Below are 24,155 nucleotides of genomic sequence, written 5' to 3'. Positions count from 1 at the left end.
ATAGGTTGGCCCATACTAGCATCCCACTAACTTTCAAACTACTGTTGCTCCCTATTACCCTATTCAAAATCTTCACTGCGAAGCAAACTGCCTTGCAACCCCCATTTTCCCTAGCAACCGCATTGCTCTTTGTGACCACCATCTTCTGCTTCGAATCCCATCGGTTAAGAAACGACCTATCTAAATCTACGTAGCTTGCAATGGCGTCGAAGTCGTCGCATTCTACTGATTCATCGGCTTCTAGCAGCCGCAAGGCACCTTCGCGGCCGGTTGCCGGCGGCCTCGCCGGTAGATTCATTATGAATTCGCGGTGTTTCGTCGGAGCGTACATGAAGACTTATGCGTCTGTCGTGAAGCCGTATCATCTCCCCGTTATCCAGAGGACGGTATTCGATAATATCTTACACTTTTCCGACATCACCTCAGATAGGCCCATGCTGGAGTTCATCCTCCGACATTGGAAGGAGGGTGTAGAATTCGAAATAGGCCCTCAAGTTATACGCTTCACAGCCAAGGAGGTGGCAGTTCTTCTTGGATTACCCCTGTCGGGCCAGGCTCTAGACCTAACCCTCAATTTAGGGTCGAATATTCAGAATCGGTTTCTTGAGGGGGAAGAAGGTCGAACGCAAGAACCTAGAGGTGGTGTTGAAGGAGATGTCAAATAAGCAGGGCGAAGAGGACATTACCGACTTCGTCAAATTACTTATTCTTTATTTTTTTTTGTATTCTTTTCACGAATACCAATAATCTCTACCCCAAAGGATCGGTGGGGCTTGTCGATGATCTCCCCGCACTATCACGGTACAATTGGCCGGAAGCAGTACACCGGCATATAATTGATAGCCTATGCTCCGCCGCGACCAAATTGCAAGCTAATTCGAAGCGTGTAGGATACGTTCTTGGATGCACCCCGCTTCTCCCAGTAAGTGTATATCGTTCAAGTAATCGTGCAAGATAATTATTATGTGCTTTCAATTATTCATGCGTGTATAGATTTGTAGTGTAATCGTGCAAAAATAATCTATTGTATGCTTAAATCTAGTAACTGTGTGAACTCTAGTGTAATATTGTCTTTGCAATCAGGTGTGGATATACGACCACACTGGATATAGATGTCCCCTGCCTTCCCGTCGTGCAATATTTTCTCGTGTCCAGAGGTGAGATACGATTAGATGGTCTCGTCGTTCGCGGGGATCATCGAGAGTGAAGGAGGATTTTAACTTCACTACGTGCCGCCGCAGGCTCGACCTCTCCCCGGAGGAACTACGCCTGGTGGGTGTCGTGGCTCAAGTTCCACGGTGCCACCTCCGCCCCAGGAATGAGGAACCTTTGGGGGGTTATAAAGAGGTGATGGTGGCAATTAGCCGTCTGGAGTCCGTGGTGTTCAGTCTTGCCACCTCCGTTGCCGGCATACTGAGCAATCCGGCACTCCTACCAGCACCAAAATCCACCACGGCACCTATTGGAAGTATCAAAAGCAAGAAGAGGAGGCACAAAGGAGTGCAAATACCAATCCCCCCACCGTCTAAATTATCTAAGCGATCGACACAGGGAGCCAAAAAAGGAAGAATAGGAACGTCCGTATTGGCGATGCCCGCACCGATCTCGGCCATTAAGGAGAATCCCAAAATTAGGAAAGAACGGTCGGCAAGTTCTTCGAAATCTAGAAAGGATGGGGCATGCCAAAAACTAGAGAGTCCGCCAAAGGCTCCCAAGGACTCTCGTAAAAATCGCACGCCGGGGAGGGGCAAACGATTTCGAAGCCCGTACGATCTCCGACCTCGCTGGGGACGAAAAAATAAAGCCGATGACCCAATCGCCGACGTATGTGATGCCCTTATTATTTTACATTCTCAACAAACGATTGATTCTAATATGGCATCTCCATAATAGTGTAACTGTACAAGACTTGGATTAATAAAACATGTTTTAGTTCTATAATTGTGTAACTTTTATTATAACCGTGCATCATATTCTAGAGTAATGTAACATAGAACACATTATTTGTATGCAGGTCCCCACACTGAGACGAAGCGTCAAGTCGCAGTCGTCGCGCCCGCTCAATATATATGAAGAAAATGTCGAAGAAAGCGACAGTGGAACAGCGGGACTTTTCGCCGGCGAGTTGGTTTTGCATAGAGATGAAGTATGTAATAGTGTAAGTTGTAATTAAATAGTGTAATTCCTAACGAATTAGTTTATGTGATGTCAAATATTTTTTGAAAATGTCAGCTGATGGACGTCGTCATCGAAATATGTGAAGACGTCCAACCGTTATCTTCACTACCAGAGGTGCCGGCGGCGGAGGAAAAGGGGGAGGAGGAGGCCGCGGAGGACGCGGCCGCCGAGAAAATTGTGGAGTCGGCTGTTAGGGCAGTGGAGGTGGAGGCTGCACCAGTGACAGCGCCGGCGACGGAGAATGCAGGCTCTGAGGATGAAGAAAAGGAGGAGGCGACGGCGACAGTGGAGCATGTGGTCAAGGAGGCGGCCGCCGAGGAAAAGGAGGAGGCGACGACGGCGGCGGATGATGTGGTAAAGGAGGCAAAGGCGACGGTGGAGGATGTGGTCCCGAAGGCGGCTGCCAAGGAAAAGTTGGAAGCGACGGAGGCGGCGCAGGATGTGGTCAAGGAGGCGGCCGTCGAGGAAGAGGAGGAAGCAACGGCGGTGGCGGAGGATGTGGTCAAGGAGACGGCCGCCTTGGAAAAGTTGGAGGCGGCGGCGGAGTATGTGGTCAAGGAAGCGGCCGCCGAGGAAAATTTGGAGGCGACGGCGGCGGCGGAGGATGTGGTCAAGGAGACGGCCGCCAAGGAAGAGGAGGAGGTGACGGCGGCGGCGGCGGAGGATGTGGTCAACGAGGCGACCGACGAGGAAAAGTTGGAGGCGACGGCGGCGGCGGAGGATGTGGTCAAGGAGGCGGCCGCCGAGGAAAAGGTGGAGGCGACGGCAGTACCGGAGTTAGTGGAGCCGGCGGTTGAACCGGTGCCTTCGGCGATACACACTAGGATTACGCGTGCATCTAAACGGCTAAGTTTATATTACATCGATACTATTTAAATAATGCAATATATTTATGTTTGTGTAATATAATCTTTTTTGTTGCACTACTTTATATTCCGATATACACGACATTGAAAAATTCGACAAGCCCCCACCGAAGAGACGCTTGGTTTGGCTCTCAACGGCGACAAAGGCGCCTACCCACACTGCGAAGTCTTCCATGCTGGAACCCAGCACTATACCGGTATGTGAATATTGCACTATTATCGATCTTTAATGCGATTCAGCTTATAATAGTGTAATAAGATCTAGTAATGGTGTAATTCATTGAGTGTAACAGCTTATAATAGTGTAATAAGGTCCAGCAATGGTGTAATGCATTGAGTGTTTAACTCTTTATTTGATTGCTATATAGCCCCCAATAATCATCGACATTCTGGAGTTGAAAGAAACATCAAAAAAACAAAAGGCCCAAAAACTTAAATTGAAGGTGCCATTATCTTCAGCTAACCGGGATTTAAAGTACTACGACAAGGAAGAGTTACCAAAGGAGGATCAGGAGCGAATTGAAAAATTCCTGACAAGTACCAGTACCGAACCAGTAAGAGTGCCTTCGAAGTGTATTGACATCGGGAGGACTGACTTCATTGACCTAACAAGTCATATGGCCTTCGTCAGCTCCGATGCTATCGACGCCTAACAGCATTTACTGGAGCAGGGGGAAGGCCACAAGTGCATATACACCACATGCTTCTTTTGTCAGACAATAGGAACATCAATGAACCCCGCCGAAATGTTTTTGCAAGACTTCAACGAGGAGGTGATTACTGGGGCAAAGTATTGGTTCATCCCGCTCTTCCACTCGGACCACTGGCATTTGCTGGCGGTCGATCTCCAAGCCGGAAAGTACATCCACCTATCGTCCATTAAAAACCCTATATACAACGTTGGGTTTGAGACAGCGGTAAGTATTTTCTTTTTATATGTATATATAAATCGTTCAGTAAAAACCAGGCTTTCTAATTAGTGCAATGTTTTCTTATGCTGTATAAATACATAGGTAATTTTTTGCAAAATAAATTTTTCGATTTGTTTCTTCGCCGCGGTAGCCGTCCAGTCGACTGGGAGATGATCAACAGGGACGACATCCTGATGCAAGATCAATCAAATGACTGCGCAATCTTCCTTTTAACATACGAAGAACACTTGCAGAATGGGTGGAACTTGAACTTCTCCCAGAAAGATATAACGAAGAAACGCGGGGAGATAGCAGCAGAATTTTTGCGGCATTTTTACTCGCAATAATTCGAGCCTTATTCGATTAACAATTCTTTAATTTGTATAGTCAATTTTTTTTGATTGACTCCATCCGTGTAACAGTGCAATGTAATGTACATAATAGTGCAATTTTTTGAAGAAATGGTGTAAAAGAATTCATGATGATTGTAACGTTGCAATGTAATAGACATATAGTGAAAAGTGGTTAAACGAATCCACTTGTATTCTAACAGTGCAATGTAATAGACATAATAGTGCAATTGAATGTTTAAGTGCGGTAAGAGAATCCATATTGGATTGTAACGGTACAATGTAATAGACATAATAGTGCAATTCATTGTAGAAATTGGTGATTTGTTTACGGCTGTTACACTATTTTATTTCCATTCCCAAACATCGAAAGTTGCTTTACCTTCCCGAGGCGAAATTCTCTTACAATCCGGTAATTATATGGGGCCCATGCGCTATACGCAACAGCATCGTTTTATGAAAGAGCATTAAATGCAAGCCATTAAAGAGCCATTAATGCAGCAAGCGCGAAAAACGCAGTTTTAGGGCGACGACATTCTATTCGCCAGAGCCAGTGTTTGCTGTTTGTTTTTTGATTTTTTTATTTATATTATTTGAAAGTGCAGCTGCACTTGTCTCAAGGACTGAAGGAAATATAAAAATCTAATGATGCCACTGTCAATATATCTTGTTGAGGTACAGTTGAATATGGCACTATTACCGAAATAACATATAAAATTGAATTTGAAATATCGTTGCAATAGATAGCATAATAGTGTAACAGAAGTCAAAATTAGTGCAATATAACCGTATATGCATGGTCGAATTGTCCAAAATAGTGCAAGGCTTGCGTCGTTTGAAAAAAATTCTAGCGGATTAGAAATAAATTTTGGCGGGAACAGAAGTACTATTTCTCGCCCCATGCACAACTTAACAACTCATGCACGTTAACTGGATTATATTATATATTGATGAAAGAGTGTTTTTGGATAACTTTTAGCTAATTTTCTGTATCCAACTCTTACAAGTCATGGATAACGCTGAAATTTCAGTGCACTGCACTTTTAATGGATATTTTAAGGAGGAAGGAGGCATTGTCAATTATGTAGGAGGATCCAGCCGGCTCAATTTCATCAGCAAGGCGATAATTTTAATTCCCTGCAAGCAATGTTTTTCAAGTACATAAATACTTCACAGGAATCTTGTAAGATCGAAATTAAACTTTGCTATAGTGGGAATCTCAGCAAACTCATCGATATTGTTGACGACGACGATGTCGGAAACATACGGAGACTCTATAAAACCAACGCGTATCTGATGGAGCTTTATGCTGTGAGTAACTTAGTCGAGAGAAAGGTTGCTACTTGTGATCTCGATGATATAGACGAATTGCTTACAAACGAACAGCTGGAGCTGTTGATTAACAGCCGTTCCGGGGATGAATCTACTCCTCAGCAGACAAATTTTGAAAAAGTTGGCTCGTAAGTTACAATATTATTTCTTTTGCACCATTACCGAGCCTTATTGCACTTGTAACCTCTTTATTTTAAGCGGTTGCACTACTCTCAGTGCACTTTTGCACCATTATATTTTACCTCATTCAATTGTAAGCAATGTATATTATACAGTTGCACTATTACATAATTTTTTCATTATATATTATTTTTATGCTGCACTGGTTCGTAATATTTTGCATAATTACTTCGACTTCTTGCACCGTATGAACTTTACACATATAGGTTCTTGTACTATTTAATATTTACAATGCACTCCTTGCTTTTACTTGTGCTGCAGATCTTCTGATCCTATTCTTATTGATGATGCGGAAGCGGCAGACAGTGACGACGGTTTTATTATCGCTGATTTGAAAGACGAGTCAGATTCCGACGTTAGCATCGGTATCGTCTCGACTTCTCCTGACGCACTTCATCGGACATACAGCGCCATGGATGTCCTCCCGTTGCGGCAAGGCGATGCAGTGGGACTTACTGCTGAGCAATTTGGCGACGACGAGCTTGAAGAAGACCTCATTGTAAACAGCTCTACGATGGAGTCAGTTGTTGACGTTGCAGATGCGGACGATCTCCACGAGGGCCAGCTCTACAAGACGTAAGGCAACTTCAAACGAGCTCTCAAAGCATACGCAATGAAAAGAGGTTTTGAGTACGCACCGACGAAATGCAATGATCATAAGATAACCGCACGATGCCGTGTCTCAGATTGTCCTTGGAGAATAAAGGCGCGTCACGTACCAGGAATTGCTCAATGGTGGGTGAAGAAATTTGATTTGCAACACACTTGTAGTAGGGCAATAGGGGGATTAGGCCACAGGAATTGTGATGCGGCTTTTATAGCAGCATTTGTTAGGGAGCAGGTGGTGGCAAACGAGAAATACACGTCGAAGATGGTTCAGACCGAAATTCTTCGGCAGCACGGCATAAAAATTTCATACTGGAAAGCCTACCGGGCCAGAGAATTGGTCCTTCAAGAGGTGCGCGGCGATTTCGATGGCTCGTTCGTTCTACTTCCCTCGTAAATACAAGAGTTGAGGAGTGGAGATGCGGAAACATGTCTCCAATTACTTTACCGGGACGAAGGTCATTTTCACCGTTTTTTCTGGGCATTCGGTGCAGTGATTCGAGCATTCAGGAAGCACTGCAGGCCGCTGATTGGTCTGGGTGGTACGTTATTGCACTATTACGTCACTGTCACATTATTATTTTACTATGTTGCACTATTATAAATAAATTCATGAATATAATACAATTTTTTTCACGATTACACAATAATATACAAGGTTTCTTATTCTTCCAGGAACCTTCCTAACTGGTAAGTTTAGAGGTTGTCTGCTTACGGCGTCATGTATTGATGGAAATAACTGCATATTGCCATTGGCGTGGGCAGTTGTTCAAGGTGAAAATCGCTATTCCTGGCACTGGTTTCTGGAACAGTTACGGGATGGCGTCGTCGGTGATCGCGACTCCAGCAGAGCAAACAATGTACTTACTATCGTTTCCGACCGCCAAAAGGGATTGATTGATGCTGTATCCGATGTTTTTCCGGATGCAGCTCATGGTTATTGAATTTACCATCTGTCTACCAATCTCTCGCATGCGCCAAAGCATACACCTGCGTGGAGAAAATTTTAGGCGGCGGCGCGCGCATACACTGTCGCGGAGTTCAACGAACACATGGAGACGATAAACAGTGCAATTCGACATTTAAAGGGCCTTCCAATTACCAATCTCGTTGAGGAAACACGAAAGAAAACAGCTTGTTATTTTTACCAGAGGAAAAATAATGAGGAGAATATTACCAGTGTAGTAACACCCTATGCAGAAAAGATTTTAGGGAGCTCGAGGGAAGCGTCCCGCTTTTACACGCTGAATCCTTCGACCGATGTCCTCTTTCAGGTATTATCATTTATTTTGCCCCATTTAATCAGTATCTTACACTACTTATCAATCGGTTACATATAGTCATTACACTATTTGTCCCACCCTTTGGACTGGCTTGTTGTTTTCCAAGTAATTGCAGCCGATCGTACGGATGTTGTGGATCTTTTCAAAAATACATGTTCCTGCAAGCGATGGGACATTGACGGCATTCCATGTAATCACGCCACGGCAGCAATTTCATTTAGGTTACCGGATCTGTATGATTTTGTTGAGGACTGGTTCAAGACCTCGACTTATCGCGCAACCTACAACGATTGCGTCCCCCCCACCAGAGGCAAAGAGCAATGGCCTGCAATACCAAGTAACGTTGTTCCGCCGCGGCCGCCAAACGTCCACATACAACTGGGAAGAAGAAAGGTTTCGCGGCGAGAGTCTATTGCTCACGCTTAATAAAGAAGCGGTGCCGGAATTGCAAGAGATGGGGGCACAACAAAATATCATGCAAGAACCCTCCTGTGGCTAGAGCAAACCAGCCGCGCGCGACGACATCCGGGGGTGCATCGCAGGAAACATTAGAAAATCCATACATCTTATTGTAATAGTTCAAGGCTAATATTAATAGTGTACATATAGATAATATGATTAAGTAAATTTTTGTAATAGTATAAAATAGAGGATAACAGTTCAACATATTTAAAAAATAGTGTAACGAGTATCTCAAAATTTTGATTGTTAAGTGAGGTTGCACTGGAACGAGCCTACGGATGCACTGTTATAGCGGTCATTGCACCATTTCTACTCGGTAGAACCTTCCCGTTGCACTATTATCCCTGGCGCATAGAGGCGAATTCGACACTGCGGCGGTGGCGGCTAGAGGTAGCGCAGCGGCGGATAAAGAGGTGGTGGAGCCTCCTCCTACTCTGCCCCGCTATTTGACGACCCTCATGTCCTTTCATTTGCACAATAGCTTAAGATTACATTAAGAAATAAAATAAGTAGGTTATGGAGAGGTTGCACTGGAACGAGTTTACGGATGCACTGTTAGAAAGGCGGTTGCACCATTTCTCCTGTCGTAGCTCCTTTCTGTTGCATTATTATCCCAGTTGTGTGCGTGCACTTAATGTCATTTAGCTTCAGAAAATATCTTAAAGTCTTAAAGTCGAATAGCAAACAGCGAGTACGGCGAATAGCGGGGCGGATGTGGTTCGCTTTCCAAGTAATGAGCAAGGTTGCGTAAAGCGGAAGCGTTGCATTTAATGAGCGCCAGACAGTACGGCATGGTCAGACCCATTGTTTGGAAATGGAAATAAAACAGTGTAACAGTCCTAAACAGTGCACCAATTTCTCCTAACCATTGCACTATTATGTCAATTGATTTGTACTTTTACATTCGTAATTGGTGACCTTTACCATACGTTGCACTATTTTTCCTTTCCACACGGATTCATTGAATAAAAGAGTGCAACTATTTTCTTATAAGTGCAACAGACTCAAAACAGTGCAACGCCTTATCGGTATAGCTTCTGAATAGTCTGTTTATCTTCTCGAGACGATTTCGATATAACCATCGGTGTCTCTTCGGGCGCCGAAGAGACGCTATAACGTACACATTAGTGTTTGCTGTCAAGTTTATAATTTATTAGGTCAGTCAAAGAGGCACCGATGGGTTGGTGAGGTGACGATTCGTTTTGTTTAAATATCGATTTTTCAGATGCATTCCCCATTACGGAGACATTGGTGTTCGTGAAAGAAGTGAAAACGACAATGGCATTCCCGGTAAGAGGAAGCGCAACGCCGGACTACGAGTTGGAGGCTCCTCCTACTCCGCAGCAGTGCTTCCCCTCCTACAGGGAACGCCGTTTGTCGCCTTCGACTCGTTCACAAATATTGGTCTTGTTTTAACCTCCTCGCCTTTATGTAGAGAAGATTCGCACTATCTGGAGTGTTTTATTTGCTAGAAGCCCATTGGCCCTCCTCTCATACAGTTTCTTAATTTTTTGCAGATTTTTATTCTTATCGTTGTATTCTAATGTTTTTCTGTCTGTACTGTCTGTTTCATGGTAGAGGGGAGCTCCAAAGGGCTCAAAGCAAATGAAACATTCCAGCTGGTGCGAATCAACTTGAACGCCTCGTTGCTGGATCGTACCCTTCCGATCGAGCCTCCTCGTCCTCCTCGCAGTCTCCTTCGGCAGTCTCCTTTGGCCAATACCTGTTTGCGTCGGCTATGTGAGCGTGGATTTGCAGATAAACTTCGATGATTACATAATCAATCTTATGAAGAGATTGTTATAGTTGATGTAATAGAAGGTTGCATTGTGATTAAATCTTGTTTGTATTTTGTTAAGTACTATAAAATCGTGTAATCGGCTTTAAAGATAATGTAATTCTTGTTCACAGATTAATGTACTCCTTACGAATTTGTTACACTATTTACAAGTTACTCTTTTTTACCAAACATTGTTGTACTGTTTACTTCATATTATAATATATATTTTAGACTTTTTTGCACTATTATGTTCATGTTATCACCTAATCTGGGAAACGTTAATAAGGAATTCATCTCTGATTAATTAATAGAGTTTGTATTTTTTTTTCCAATTTTTCTTCTTACTCTTTGGGCTTCTAAAATAAGTTGAACTTTTACTCTGTGGGAAACCATTGAACGATTTTTACGATAAAATTCCACCATATTAACTTAGTTGAGCTCGTTTACACCGCGTTGTACTTATAATCCCGTTCGACGTGAACAACTTAATCGTGGGAACTTCTCCAATTAGTGTAATGGATTAATTAAATGGTGCAACGTAACTCTAACCAGTGCAAGCAAAACTCGTTGGAAGAAGAACTGGTAAATAAATATTTTTAACATGTTATCCTAAGTACTTTAAGTCGTCCAAAAATAGTGTAAGATTTTCCTAAGTACTTTAAGTCATCAAAAAACTCCGAAGGCCGCCGGCGACCATTTTGCGCCGCTGCCGAGCTCCCGTCCTGCCGACGTGTAACTTCTTCAATTTTTTAGCAGATATCTCGGCATATCGAACTCTATCCCCAACGACGATGTTCCTGCCCCGCCGACTCTTGGCCTGCATTTGGATGTGACGCCTTCTTTTGCACTATTAGCTTAAGATTACATTAAGAAATAAAGAGAGTGAAATTTTTAATTTCATGTATATACAAAGTTCTCATTGCATCATTTCCTCTAACCATTGTATTATTATTTCGACTTATATCTTCTTTATTATTTCAGGCGTTATGTTGCACCTCTCGAACGTACCATCACAAGTTTAGTAGTACTCTTTTTCAAATCATTGCACTGGTAAAAATAAAGTATTGTACCCTTAAAAGCTTAGTTACACTCTTTTTCCTACTATTGTACTGTTATAGAGGGCAGTTGCACCATTTCTCCTATCGTAGCTCCTTCGCGTTGCACTATTATCCCGGTTGCGGGGCGCGCAGTAATTCTCAATAGCTTCAGAAAATTTCGTAAAGTCTTAAAGCCGAACAGGGAACAGCGGGGCGGGCGAATAGCAGGGGAGGATGTGGTCCAAGTTTCGAATAATGAGCGAGGGAGGAGAGGTTGCATAAAACGGACGCGGTGCATTTAATGAGCTCCAGACAGTATTGCAGCAGGGTATACCTATGTCGAGGAATACGCGGGCGGCTTTTGTATACGAGGGGTATTTTGGTCCGGCGGACGGAAAAGCGGACCGAATCTGCAAAAACGAAAAAGGTGGCCCGAATTTGCAAAAGCCCAAAATAAGTGGATTTTTTATGCAAATTGGCCATAAAAGTATTTTGGTCAGTATTCTAAAAATTCAGACCAAATCTACAAAATCTAAAATAGTGGTCTAATTTTGCAAAAGCTGAAAATTTGTGAATTTTGTATGCAAATTGGCATTTTTTAAAAAATTCTTTTTATAAAAAACATTCTCATCTAATAAATATATTATTAAAATTAGGCCAATTTGCATAAAAAAATTCACTTATTTTGGGCTTTTGCAAAACCGGACCACCTTTTTCGTTTTTGCAGATTCGGTCCGCTTTTTCAGCAAACTGACCAAAATACCATTATACCTTTTTCTCTCGCCTCTTTTTTTCTTTCGTTCTTTTTTTTTCTCTTCCTAGAGAGCGGGGAGACAGAGCGGACTCTTGCCCGCACACCCCCACCTTCCACGCCTCCGACCTCGCCAAGGCCGCGCCGCGACTCTTTTTTTTTTTTTCCTCTTCGACTCTCCTCCACTGTCTCCGACGACGACGACTCTCTTGCCCTCTCCCGCCCTTCTCGTCCTCTCCCTCTCCCTCCTCCTCTGCTGCCTCCGACGATGATGCATCTTCGCCGGCACCGATGCCGACGCCGACACCTTGGAGGTCACTGCGACGTTGCAGTCTCGGAGCGGGGGGTCCTCAGCGGCATCGTCACCAGCGCCATGGCCGTTGGTAAAGAGGGGTGACCAAAAAAATTATAAAAGAAGCAAAAAAAAAATAAAGATAAAAAATTATAGAAAAAGAAGGATGAAGATGAAATTGCATCGTTAACTAAAAAAAAAAATTATAAATTGCATTACTTAAAATGTAAACTGCAGCTTTAAGATGAAAATTACACTTTTTAAATGAAAATTACACTCTCTGTGAGATATTTACACTGTTTCTCTTCTTATTGCACTTTTTCAGATGTAAACTGCATCCATTAAGATGAAAGTTACACTTTTTAAACGAAAGTTGCACTATTTCTCCTCTTGTTGCACTATTTCTTCTCTTATTACACTATTTTTTTATCTTAAACTGCACCACTTTAAGAGATATTTATACTGTTTCTTCTCTTGTTGCACTGTTTCTCCTCTTATTGTACTATTTCTCCTCCTGTTACACTATTTTTATCTTAAACTGCACCCTTTAAGAGAAGAAACAGTGTAACAAGAGGAGAAATAGTGCAATAAGAGAAAAAATAGTGCAACAAAAGGAGAAACAATATAAATATCTCTTAAATAGGTGCAGTTTAAGATGAAAAACAGTATAACAAGAGGAGAAATGGTGCAATAAGAGGAGAAACAGTGCAACTTTTATTTAAAGAGTGTAATTTTCATCTTAGTGGTGCAGTTTACATCTGAAAGAGTGCAATCAGAGGAAAAACAGCATAAATATCTTCCAAAGAGTATAATTTTCGTTTAAAGAGTGTAATTTTCATCTTAAAACTGCAGTTTACATTTTAAGTAGTGCAACTTATAATTTTTTTTGCAGTTAACGATACAATTTCATCTTCATCCTTCTTTTTCTATAATTTTTTATCTTTATTTTTTTTCTTGCTTCTTTTATAATTTTTTTGGTCACCCTTCTCCACGGCGCCGACGATGATGCAGCTAAGAACCCCATGCTCCGAGGCTGCAGCGCCGCAGTGACCTCCACGGTGTCGGCACCGGTGTCGGCGCCGGCGAAGATGCATCGTCGTCAGAGGCGGCAGAGGAAGAGGGAGAGGGAGAGGACGAGAAGGGCGGAGAAGGGCAAGAGAGGCGTCGTCGTCGGAGAAAGTGGAGAGTCGAAGAGGAAAAAAAAAAAAGAGTCGCATCGCGGCCTCGGCAGGGTCGGAGGCGATGAAGGTGCGGGAGTGTGCAGGCGAGGGTAAGGATGCGTCGGCATATTGTCGGCGCCGGCGAAGATGCGTCGTCGTCGGAGGCGATAGAGGAGGAAGGAGAAGGAGAGGACGAGAAGGGCGGGGAAGGCGAGAGAGGCGTCGTCGTCGGAAATGGTGGAGGAGAGTCGGAGAGGGAAAAAAAAAAAGTCGTGGTGCGGCCTCGGCAGGGTCGGAGACAAGAAAGGTGCTGGGGTGTGCGGGCGAGGGTAAGGATGCGCCGAACAAGCCGCCTCCGCCGCTCTCTGCGAAGAGAAAGAAAAAAAGAACGAGAGAAAAAAAAGAGGAGAGAGAAAAAGGTATAAGAGAGAGAAAAAGGTATAAGGGTATTTTGGTTAGTTTGCTGAAAAAGCAGATCGAATCTGCAAAAATGAAAAAGATGGCCTGATTTTACAAAAGCCCAAAATAAATAAATTTTTTATGCAAATTGGCCTGAAAACTACAAAGGCCAAATCCAATTCTAGTACTAATTAAATCTCTTTCCATCCAATTTTTAAATTGGATTGCAATTTGCATAGCATAGGTATATATATATATATATATATATATATATATATATATAATAATATTATATGACTTTTATCTGTTTTCTATTAATTATAATTTTATTTTTACTTTAAATAGTAATTATTCAAACTATTATAGTACATAAATTAATTTTTTGTTTTTTATAAAAATTTATTAGTTCCGACGTGACGGCGCTTGATGGCGTTAGCGTGGAGAGGGAGAAGTTGAGTGGTTTGTCGTACGTAATAGGATGGCGTGAACTAATGCGCTTTGTTCGTTTGTCGTATTAGAGGAGATAATATAATGCCAAAAATTAAAGGGGGAGGATGCCATCTATGCGATTAGGTAGAGGTAAAAATACTCGAGAGCACATTCATGGACATCTAACAAAAAAAAAAAAAAAAAAAAAAAAAAAAAAAAAAAAAACTTAATAAAATAACTAAAAAATCCATTATACCTTTTTCTCTTGCCTCTTTTTTTTCTCTCGTTTTTTTTTTTCTCTTCCTAGAGAGCGGGGAGACAGAGCAGACTCTCGCCCGCACACCCCCACCTTCCTCGCCTCTAACCTCGCCGAGACCACGCCGCGACTCTTTTTTTTTTTTTTTCCTTTTCGACTCTCCTCCACTGTCTCCGACGACGATGCCTCTCTTGCCCTCTTCCGCCCTTCTCGTCCTCTCCCTCTCCCTCCTCCTCTGCCGCCTCCGACGACGATGCATCTTCGCTGGCACCGATGCCGGCGCCGACACCTTGGAGGTCACTGCGGCGCTGCAGCCTCGGAGCGAGGGGTCCTCAGCGGCATCATCGCCAGCGCCATGGCCGTTGACAGGGAGGGGTGACAAAAAAAATTATAAAAGAAGCAAGAAAAAAAATAAAGATAAAAAATTATAGAAAAAGAATGATGAAGATGAAATTGCATCGTTAACTGAAAAAAAATTATGAATTGCATTACTTAAAATGTAAACTGCAGCTTTAAGATAAAAATTACACTTTTTAAATGAAAATTACACTCTATGGGAGATATTTACACTGTTTCTCTTCTTATTGCACTCTTTCAGATGCAAACTGCATCTATTAAGATGAAAGTTATATTCTTTAAACGAAAGTTGCACTGTTTCTCCTCTTGTTGCACTATTTTTCCTCTTGTTACATTATTTTTTATCTTAAACTACACCCCTTTAAGAGATATTTATACTGTTTCTCCTCTTGTTACACTGTTTCTCCTCTTATTATACTATTTCTCCTCTTGTTACACTATTTTTATCTTAAATTGCACCCTTTAAGAGGAGAAACAGTGTAATAAGAGAAAAAATAGTGCAATAAGAGAAAAAATAGTACAACAAGAGGAGAAACAGTATAAATATCTCTTAAATAGGTGCAGTTTAAGATAAAAAATAGTGTAACAAGAGGAGAAATGATGTAACAAGAGGAGAAACCGTGCAACTTTTATTTAAAGAGTATAATTTTCATCTTAGTAGTGCAGTTTATATCTGAAAGAGTACAATCAGAGGAAAAACGGTGTAAATATCTCCCAAATAGTGTAATTTTCATTTTAAGAGTGTAATTTTCATCTTAAAACTGCAGTTTATATTTTAAGTAGTGCAACTTATAATTTATTTTGCAGTTAACGATATAATTTCATCTTCATCATTCTTTTTCTATAATTTTTTATCTTTATTTTTTTTTTCTTGCTTCTTTTATAATTTTTTTTGGTCACCCCTCTCCACGGCGCCGACGACGATGCAACTAAGAACCTCACGCTCCGAGGCTGCAGCACCGCAGTGACCTCTGCGGTGTCGGCACCGGTGTCGGTGCCGGCGAAGATGCATCGTCGTCAGAGGCGGCAGAGGAAGAGGGAGAGGGAGATGACGAGAAGGGCGAAGAAGGGCAAGAGAGGTGTCGTCGTCGGAGACAGTGGAGGAGAGTCGAAGAGAAAAAAAAAAAGAGTCGCGGCGCAGCCTCGGCAGGGTCTGAGGCGATGAAGGTACGGGAGTGTGCAGGCGAGGGTAAGGATTCGTCGGCATATTATCGGCGTCGGCGAAGATGCGTCGTCGTCGGAGGCGGCAGAGGAGGAAGGAGAGGGAGAGGACGAGAAGTGCGGACGAGGATAAGGATGCGCCGGACAAGCCGCCTCCGCCGCTCTCTAGGAAGAGAAAGAAAAAAAGAACGAGAGAAAAAAAAAAGGATCGAGAAAAAGGTATAAGGGTATTTTGGTTAGTTTGCTGAAAAAGCGGATCAAATCTGCAAAAATGAAAAAAATGGCCCGATTTTGCAAAAGTTCAAAATAAGTGAATTTTTTATGCAAATTGGCCTTAAAACTACAAAGGCCAAATCCAATTCTAGTACTAATTAAATCTCTTTCCATCCAATTTTTAAATTGGATTGCAATTTGCATAGCATAGGCATATATATATATATATATATATATATATATATATATATATATATCATGTAGTATTGACTTTTATCTGCTTTCTATTAATTATAATTTTTTTTACTTTTTAAATAGTAATTATTTCAAACTATTATAGTACATATATTGAGTTTTTGTTTTTTATAAAAATTTATTAGTTCGACGTGACGGCGCTTGATGGCGTTAGCGTGGAGAGGGAGAAGTTGACTGTTTGTTCGTACGTATAAGGATGGCGTGAACTAATGCGCTTTTTTCGTTTGTCGTATTAGAGGAGATAATATAATGCCAAAATTAAAGGGGGAGGATGCCATCTATGCGATTAGGTAGAGGTAAAAATAATACTCGAGAGCACATTCATGACATTAACAAAAAAAAAAAAAACTTAATAAAATAAGTAAAAAATCCATTAAAAACATCCACTTGAAACATTAATAAATTGATCGATGAGCAATGCACATATGAATAAATAAGCTTATCCCCAGCATTTTCTTTCTCTATGCCAGAGTTCATATCTTGGGTAGTTCGTATCTTAGGATGAAATGCTTTGGTTTTAATGGTCAATGCAACTGTCACGCTCCACATTATAGTAAAAGTTTTCTTGGGGCAAATGCACAATTCGGTCGGTTGCACATGAAAGTTTCATGCACACAAAGCGCCAACAACCAATCAGTTTCAATAATATTTGTACAACAGTACATAAAAAAAGAAATCCAAATTATTAGGTATTATGATCATAAACAACGACTACTTAAACTTTAAGGGCATATTAGTCCCCAAATGACATACGATTCCGAAACATCTCATCATATGAGTTTGATAACTAAACTCGAAATATAAATTGCTACATTATCTTTTCCCCTCATGTTTTTTGCCAATTTACAAAATAGGGTCAATCTCTATACTATCCAAAATGGGGCAGTAAGGCTCTAACTATCACGCAATCCCTTTCATGTGATCTCGAGCCTCCCCTACAGAAGACGGCTCGAAAAGAAAACATCAAATAAAAGGTTGTTAGAACTATTAAAAATAATTTTAAGTGGGTATAATTGGCAAGGCAGATGCTCTACACCACTAGGTCCACTTGAGGCATCAATAATGAGTAATAAAAGTAAATGGTTGCGATATAAGAATAACTAATAATTGAAAGGAAAGTATTGCTACTATTATGCCTCTAAAATAACTATAAGTGAGTAAAGAGCTAGATAAAGTAAGTCATTATGCATCGACTTCTTAAAGTCCTCTAGATGATTTAATGGTAAATATTAAAGCACGATCTATTGTACACATTTAGAATGAACGTATCAGTTACCAAAGTTATGTTACTAATAACAATTTACTCAATCCTTTGGGATCGATCCAGGGGTGTGGTCCTAGCTTGCGCCACACCTCATGGATCGTATCTAGGATCCATCATCTCATCAAGTCATACTAAGCATCCATCACCTAGGGTCGTACAGGGTATCCATCGCCCAATCGGCTTTTAGATATCAAAGGTGAAGACGCTCGCATAATTATACCTTGGGAAGCCTAAGCCTATAGGGTCGCAGCTCCCACGAGTAAATACTAATTGAGTTCATTTTGGCTGTTACTATGGCACTCTATTTTCCAGAGGTTCACCCATCCTAGAACTATTATAGCTTTAACATGCTTAATTCTCTTACTCTCTTGGGTCTAACCACTGCCCAAAATGCTATAACCGAGTTAACAAATTTAGCCTTATTATATTTTATATATAAGACTATTCAAATTGTAAGGTGTCGTATTCTCCCTCCCTTAAGCCTTGATGTCTTCGTCAGGTTCAAACATACTTACAAGCATCAGACGTTGTGAGACTTATCTTATTAGCCTTAGCCAACTTTGTAGGAAGCTACGCTCCACGTACAACGATCGTCAGCCAAGGAGTCGTGCTCTTCTCGTTGTGTGACCCTAACTCAGCTGAGACTCATCTTATACTTCCTACTGGTGATTAGTTCTAATAACAACTGTGATGCCCTATTTTCTAGGGGGTCACCCATCTTAGAATTACTCTAGTTCTAACATGCTTAACTCTTTTAATCTCTTAACCTTGTTATAGCATGTTAGGGGGCAGTTAGACCCACGAGATTAAGACTATTAAGTATGCTAGAGCTAAAGTTGTTCTAAGATCGGTGATCCACTGGGAAGCGGGGCGTCACGGTTGGTATTAGAGGCAACCACCAGCCGAAAGTATGAAATGAGTCTCGGCTGAGCTAAAGTTATACAGCGAGCAGAGCACAACTTCCTAGTTGACGACCATTGTGGGTGTAGCGTGGCTGCCCACAAGATCAGCTAAGGCTAGTGAGATAAGTCTAACATCATCTGATGCTTTTAAGTTTCTTAACCGGGTTATAATATTTTGGGTGATGATTAGGCCCAAAAGGTTAAAGGGTTAAGTGTACTAGAGATAGAGTAATTCTAGGATGGATGACCTCTTGAGAAACGGGACATCACAACTGGTATCAGAGCCAAAAACTATCTAGGAGTGTGAGATAGGTCTCAGCTAAGACGTGATCATACATCGAATGGAGCGCGTCTCCTGGATTGACAACTGTTCTTGATGGAGTGCGGCTTTCTATAAAGTTGGCTAAGACTAGCGAGAGGAGCCTCATATCGCCTAGTGCTCGTAAGTGTGTTTAAGCCTAACGAGGATGTCAGTGCTTAATTGGGAGGAGAATATAACATCCCAGGATTTTAAATAGTCTATATTAAGATATAATAGAACTAAATATCTTAAACCCACTATAGCATTTTGGCAGTAGCTAGGCCGAAGAGATTAAGAGGGTTAAGCACGCTAGGACTAGAGTAGTTCTATGATGGGTGACCCCTTGGGTAGTGAGGTGTCATAGTTGGTATCAGAGTCAATCACTAGTCGGAAGTATGAGATAAGTCTCGGCTGCGCTAGAGCCAAACAACGGATAGAGAGCGACTCCATTGGGAGGTCAGGCGTTACAGTCTGTATGAGAGCCAACCACTAGTCGGAAGTATGAGATGAGTCTCGACTAAGCTATGGTCATACAATAGGGAGTCACGACTCCTTGATCGTTGTGGGTGGAGCGCGATTCCCCACAAAGTCAGCTAAGACTTGCGCCTAGTACTTGTGAGTGTGCTCGAGTTTGACAAGGATGTTAGAGCTTAAAAGGGGGAGGATTGTGACACCCCAGAATTTGGAATAGTCATATATATGATATATATATATAACACGGACAAATCTCTTAATCTAGTTATAACATTTTGGACAGTGGGTAGGCTCAAGAGGATGAGAGAGTTAAAAGTAGTTTTAGGATAAGTGACTCCTAGGAAAACATGGCGTCACAATTGGTATTAGACCCAATCACTAGCAGAAAGTGTAAGAAAAGTCACAACTGAGTCAGGATAATACAGCAGATAGAGCACGACTCCTCAACTGATGACCTTTGTGCGTGGAGTGCGGTTAGCTAAGACTATTACGATAAGTCTCACATCACTTGGTATTTAGGAGTGCGCTTGAGCCTGATGAGGCTGTCAAAGTTTAAAAAGGAAGGAATGCGAAACTCCTAAGATTTGACATAGTCTTATATGTAAGGTATAATAAAATTAAACCTTTTATGCCAGCTATAACAATTTGGACAGCGGTTAGGCCCAAGAGGTTACTAATGTGCCGTGAATTAATCGAAGAACGCATTGAGGTGGTCTTGCCCATTGACGTAGGTCGATTCATCATTGGCCCAACCACGTAAATCCTGTGTTCTTTTATTCTCTTGGTAATTTGATTGCTTTGTTATCCTACTACTTGTTTTCTATGTTTGTTCTCATCTCTTTTATCTACGAAAGATCCTGTTTCTGTTGTGCTCGTGTGCTATGTGGGTTTGAGATGTGCTTGATAACCCCATAGCCTATTTATTTTAATTGATATCAGAGCGTTTGATTCTTTATAGCTCGTTGACTGTAAAATAATGGCAAAAAAAGTTACAGCAAAGAAGTATATGAGGTTTCTCGATTTGATGGAACTAATTTCACATTGTGGAAACTGAAGATGCAAATAGTCGTGATTAAAGATACTTGTGAGATCGCCCTGTAAGGAAAGGAGAAAAAGCTGAAAGGGATGACGGATAAGCAATTTGAAGAGAAAGATAAGATGGCTTTGGCAAACGTATATTTGGCACTAGATAATTCGGTGCTATTCAATATGAAAATCGAGACTACCACGAAAGAAATTTGGGATAAATTAAAAAATCTCTATGAAAATCGAGACTGTCACGGTCTTAACATTTTTGTTCGAAAAGCCCGTGCGGCGCCCGCCTTCCTGCTCGAAGATGGGCAAGCCTAGCTCCTTATTACTAGCCTAGACCTCCACGCCCTATGACTAAGTATGCAAAAAGAAGATAAGAGAGAAAGGCAGAGATTCCCAAAAAACTAAATACTCCACTACTTAGAAAAATAGAACTACAATACACAACTCTTTTTGTGTTCTCTAGCTTCTCTACTTCTTTCTTTGGCCTTAGCCAACCCTCATACGCTTCTAGATATATTGAATCTAACTTACACTAACTCTCTCATTAAAGCACACATTAACTCATCCACTATCACATAGTAATGAGCCCCAATGAATACCTAGTGATTGTAAGGTGGTCCCAAGAGTTGCCTATGTCCTTTGGGCTTTCGCTGGCAGTTATGGAGACATTAATTGCAGCAGTTACATGCCCCTCCATCTCTCATGAAAGGCTGCTGATTTTAGTGCCCTTTTGGCTGCCTACTTAGCGAAGCTAGGTCGGAGACTTGGCTGCACTAAAAAATGCGGCCAAAAAATGGCTAAGTCCTTGACAGGTTTCTCAGTTTGATGGAATAAATTTCGCATTGTGGAAACTGAAGATACAAGCAGTTTTGATTAAAAATACTTGTGAGATCGCCCTGTAAGGAAAGGAAAAAAAGCCGAAAGGGATGACAGATAAGCAATTTGAAGTGAAAGACAAGAAGACTTTGGCAAACCTATATTTGGCACTGGATAATTCGGTGCTATTCAATATGAAAATCGAGACTACTGCGAAAGGTACTTGGGATAAATTAAAAAATCTCTATAAAGGGAAGTCATTGGTGAACAAAATCTTCTTAAAAAGGCAATTGTACAATCTAAAGATGAAAGATCGGGGTACCGGTACAAGAGCATTTCAGTTCATTCAACTCTATTGTGTGCAAACTTGCAGCCCTAAACGTGAGAATCGATAAAGGAAAAAAAAAAAAAAAGCAAGTATTTTACTTTGTTTGATGTCGGAATCTTGGGATAATTTGATTATGAACCTGAGCCATCTTGAAACCCTTAAGATGGAGTTGGTTGTTGTATTGTTGCTTACCGAGGAGATGAGGCAGAAGTCTAGCCAAGGAGCTCTTCGGGAAAGGCTATGATATCATAGGGAAGACCCTTCGAGAAGGAGTGTGGTGATCAAAGGAGGTCAAGATCAAAGTCCAAGGGGCCAAAAGAAAAGTAAAGTGCCGGAATTATGAAAAGTTGGGACATGTGAAGAAGGATTGCCGAGTTAAAGAACTTGATGGTAAATCTGATTCAAGCAACTTTCAAGGTATCGTACGTAGCCGAAGCATATGCTAAATCGGCTAGTTCAAAAGACGGAGATGCATTGACCGCATTGAATAGCTCCGAGCTTATTTATCATTGGACCTTGGATTCGGGGCATCGTTCCACATGACTCCTTATAGGGAGTGGTTTTATACTTACAAACCATGGGATGGTGGAGTTATCTATTTGGGTGACAACATTGCATGTCTGGTGGTTGGAGTGGGAGTGTTCGGATCAAGATGTTTGATGGCATTATTCGAACGATTGGTATGTTCGTGTACTTCAAAAATGTCTTCTATCACTTGGAATTTTTTGCAAACAAAGGCTTAGATTCGCCGGCAAGAAGGATCACTTGAAGGTATGTTGTTTGGTATTGATGAAAGGAGAGCAAGTAGGTGGCCTACCTAGATTGGTGGGCGAGACTCAAGTGGGAGAAGCGGTTGTTGCAAGCGCGAAGGTGGAGTCTTCGACGGTGTGGCATTGCTCTTTGGGACACATGAGCAAGCGCAGATTACAGGTATTATCTAACCGTGAACTTCTTCTAGGTTACAAGTCTGCACCATTGAATTTCTGTAAAGATTGCATCTACGGGAAGCAATGGAGGTTATCATTCTCTCTATCACATCAAAAAGGTAAGTCGTATCTCTAGTTGATTCATTCGGATACGTGGGAGTCTCTCGATACTTCATTTGGTGGGTGTTCTTATTTTGTTTCCTTTATTGATGATTATTCTCAGAAGGCTTGGCTGTATATCCTAAAGCGGAAGTCCAATGTGTTTGAAACTTTTAAAAAGTTTAAAGCTCTTGTGAAAAATGAAAAATGTTTAAAAATTAAGTACGTACATTGCAATAATGAATGGAGTATTGTTCAAGAGAATTTGACGAGTTTTATAGTGAACATATATAGAATTAAGCGGCACCTCACGGTACCCAGTACACCGCAATAAAATGGTGTAGCAGAGAGGTTAAATTGAACACTTATGGAGAGGGTCTGGAGCAAGTTGAGTACTTCAAAACTCGACAAGAGATTTTAGGCAGAAGCCATGAGCATGGCTTGTTATTTGATTAATAGAGCACTGACAAAATCGCTTGGTGTGGAAATTCCTGTAGAAGTCTGAAGCGGCAAGACTGTTCACTATTTCTATCTTCTTGTCTTTAGATGTGTCGCTTATGCGTGGATATCAAAAAAGAAGACGTCAAAATTGGATAAGAACTCTCGGAGGTGCATATTTCTCTGCTATGCGAAAGGTGTGAAAGGGTATCGTTTATGGAACCGTACTACTCACAAGATTGTCGTGAGCTGTGACGTTGTCTTCAATGAAGGGTCCTTTTAAGGCACCAAGGAAAAGCAAGATGATGATACTATGGTTCCAATTGAGCTCTTTGAAGATACGATGAGATGCAAGCTGAGCAAGCACAGCAGGTCGATGAGGTGGTAGATATATGAATCGAACTTGGAGTCTCCGCAATCATCCGAAGATACAAATTCACTGTTGGAGCCACCAGCAGATTCCGAGCATTGTAGGAAGGTCATTAGACCTCCCGCGAGGTTTGGTGACTATATTACTTTATTTACTTCTTTGCTAACCATGTTAGTACAAATATTGCTTTGACGGAGGAAGATGAGCCGGCTTTATATAAGAAGGCTTGTGAGTTGACTGATGCTAGAAAGTGGCAATTCACGATGGAGAAGGAGATGGAGTCACTTCCGAAGAACATGAGTAGGGAACTTGTTGACTTGTCAAAGGAAAGGAACAAGATCGAATGCCGGTGAGTATTTACGGTGAAAAAGGAAGCAGATGGGAATGTGGAGAGGTTCAAGGCGAGGTTGGTAGTGAAGAGTTATGCTCAAAAGCAAGGGATCAATTTCGATGAGATTTTCTCACTGGTGATTCATCTTACTACTATTCGGGTTGTTTTGGCGGTCATGGATTTGGGGCTCAAATAGATGGATGCAAAAACAACATTCTTACATGGTGACATGAAGGAGGATATATATATATATATATATATATATATATATATATATATATATATATATATATATATATATATATATNGTGAAAACAGCTTTCTTGCATGGTGACCTGGGGGAGGAGATATATATATCGCAACCGAAAGGCTTTGTCGAAAGAGGAAAGGAGCATTTGGTTTGTCGGTTGAACAAATCATAGTACGGTTTGAAACAGGCACCAAGGTGTTGGTATAAGTGATTTGATTCCTTCATTATGAATTTGCATTTTGATAGGCTTGAGGCGAATCATTGTGCATACTTCTGCGGATATGATGGTGCGAGCTTCTGTATTTTGCTATTATATATTGATGACATGGTGGTCTTAGGAAATAGCAAGGGCTGGATATATAC

At 41.4% G+C, this 24,155-nt stretch overlaps 1 protein-coding gene across 1 annotated transcript; it reads left to right on the top strand.

Annotated features, from left to right (window-relative positions):
• Positions 6,431-7,367, top strand: LOC109709086. The gene is made up of 3 exons (XM_020231157.1): positions 6,431-6,816; positions 6,918-6,985; positions 7,099-7,367. The coding sequence occupies exons 1-3, from the start codon at positions 6,431-6,433 to the stop codon at positions 7,365-7,367; spliced, it is 723 nt and encodes a 240-aa protein (XP_020086746.1).

This window comes from Ananas comosus, linkage group 4 (genome assembly GCF_001540865.1).
Source record: "Ananas comosus cultivar F153 linkage group 4, ASM154086v1, whole genome shotgun sequence".
Classification (NCBI taxonomy): Eukaryota; Viridiplantae; Streptophyta; class Magnoliopsida; order Poales; family Bromeliaceae; genus Ananas; species Ananas comosus.
The sequence above is the reverse complement of the archived record's forward strand: the minus strand, read 5'-3'. Positions and strand labels throughout refer to the sequence as shown.

Coding starts and splice junctions, on each gene's coding strand:
- LOC109709086 (XM_020231157.1), top strand. CDS start 6,431: ATGAAAAGAGGTTTTGAGTACGCACCGACGAAATGCAATGATCATAAG. Junction 6,817..6,917: donor TCGTTCGTTCTACTTCCCTC/GTAAATACAAGA, acceptor CATTCGGTGCAG/TGATTCGAGCATTCAGGAAG. Junction 6,986..7,098: donor GTACGTTATTGCACTATTAC/GTCACTGTCACA, acceptor TTATTCTTCCAG/GAACCTTCCTAACTGGTAAG.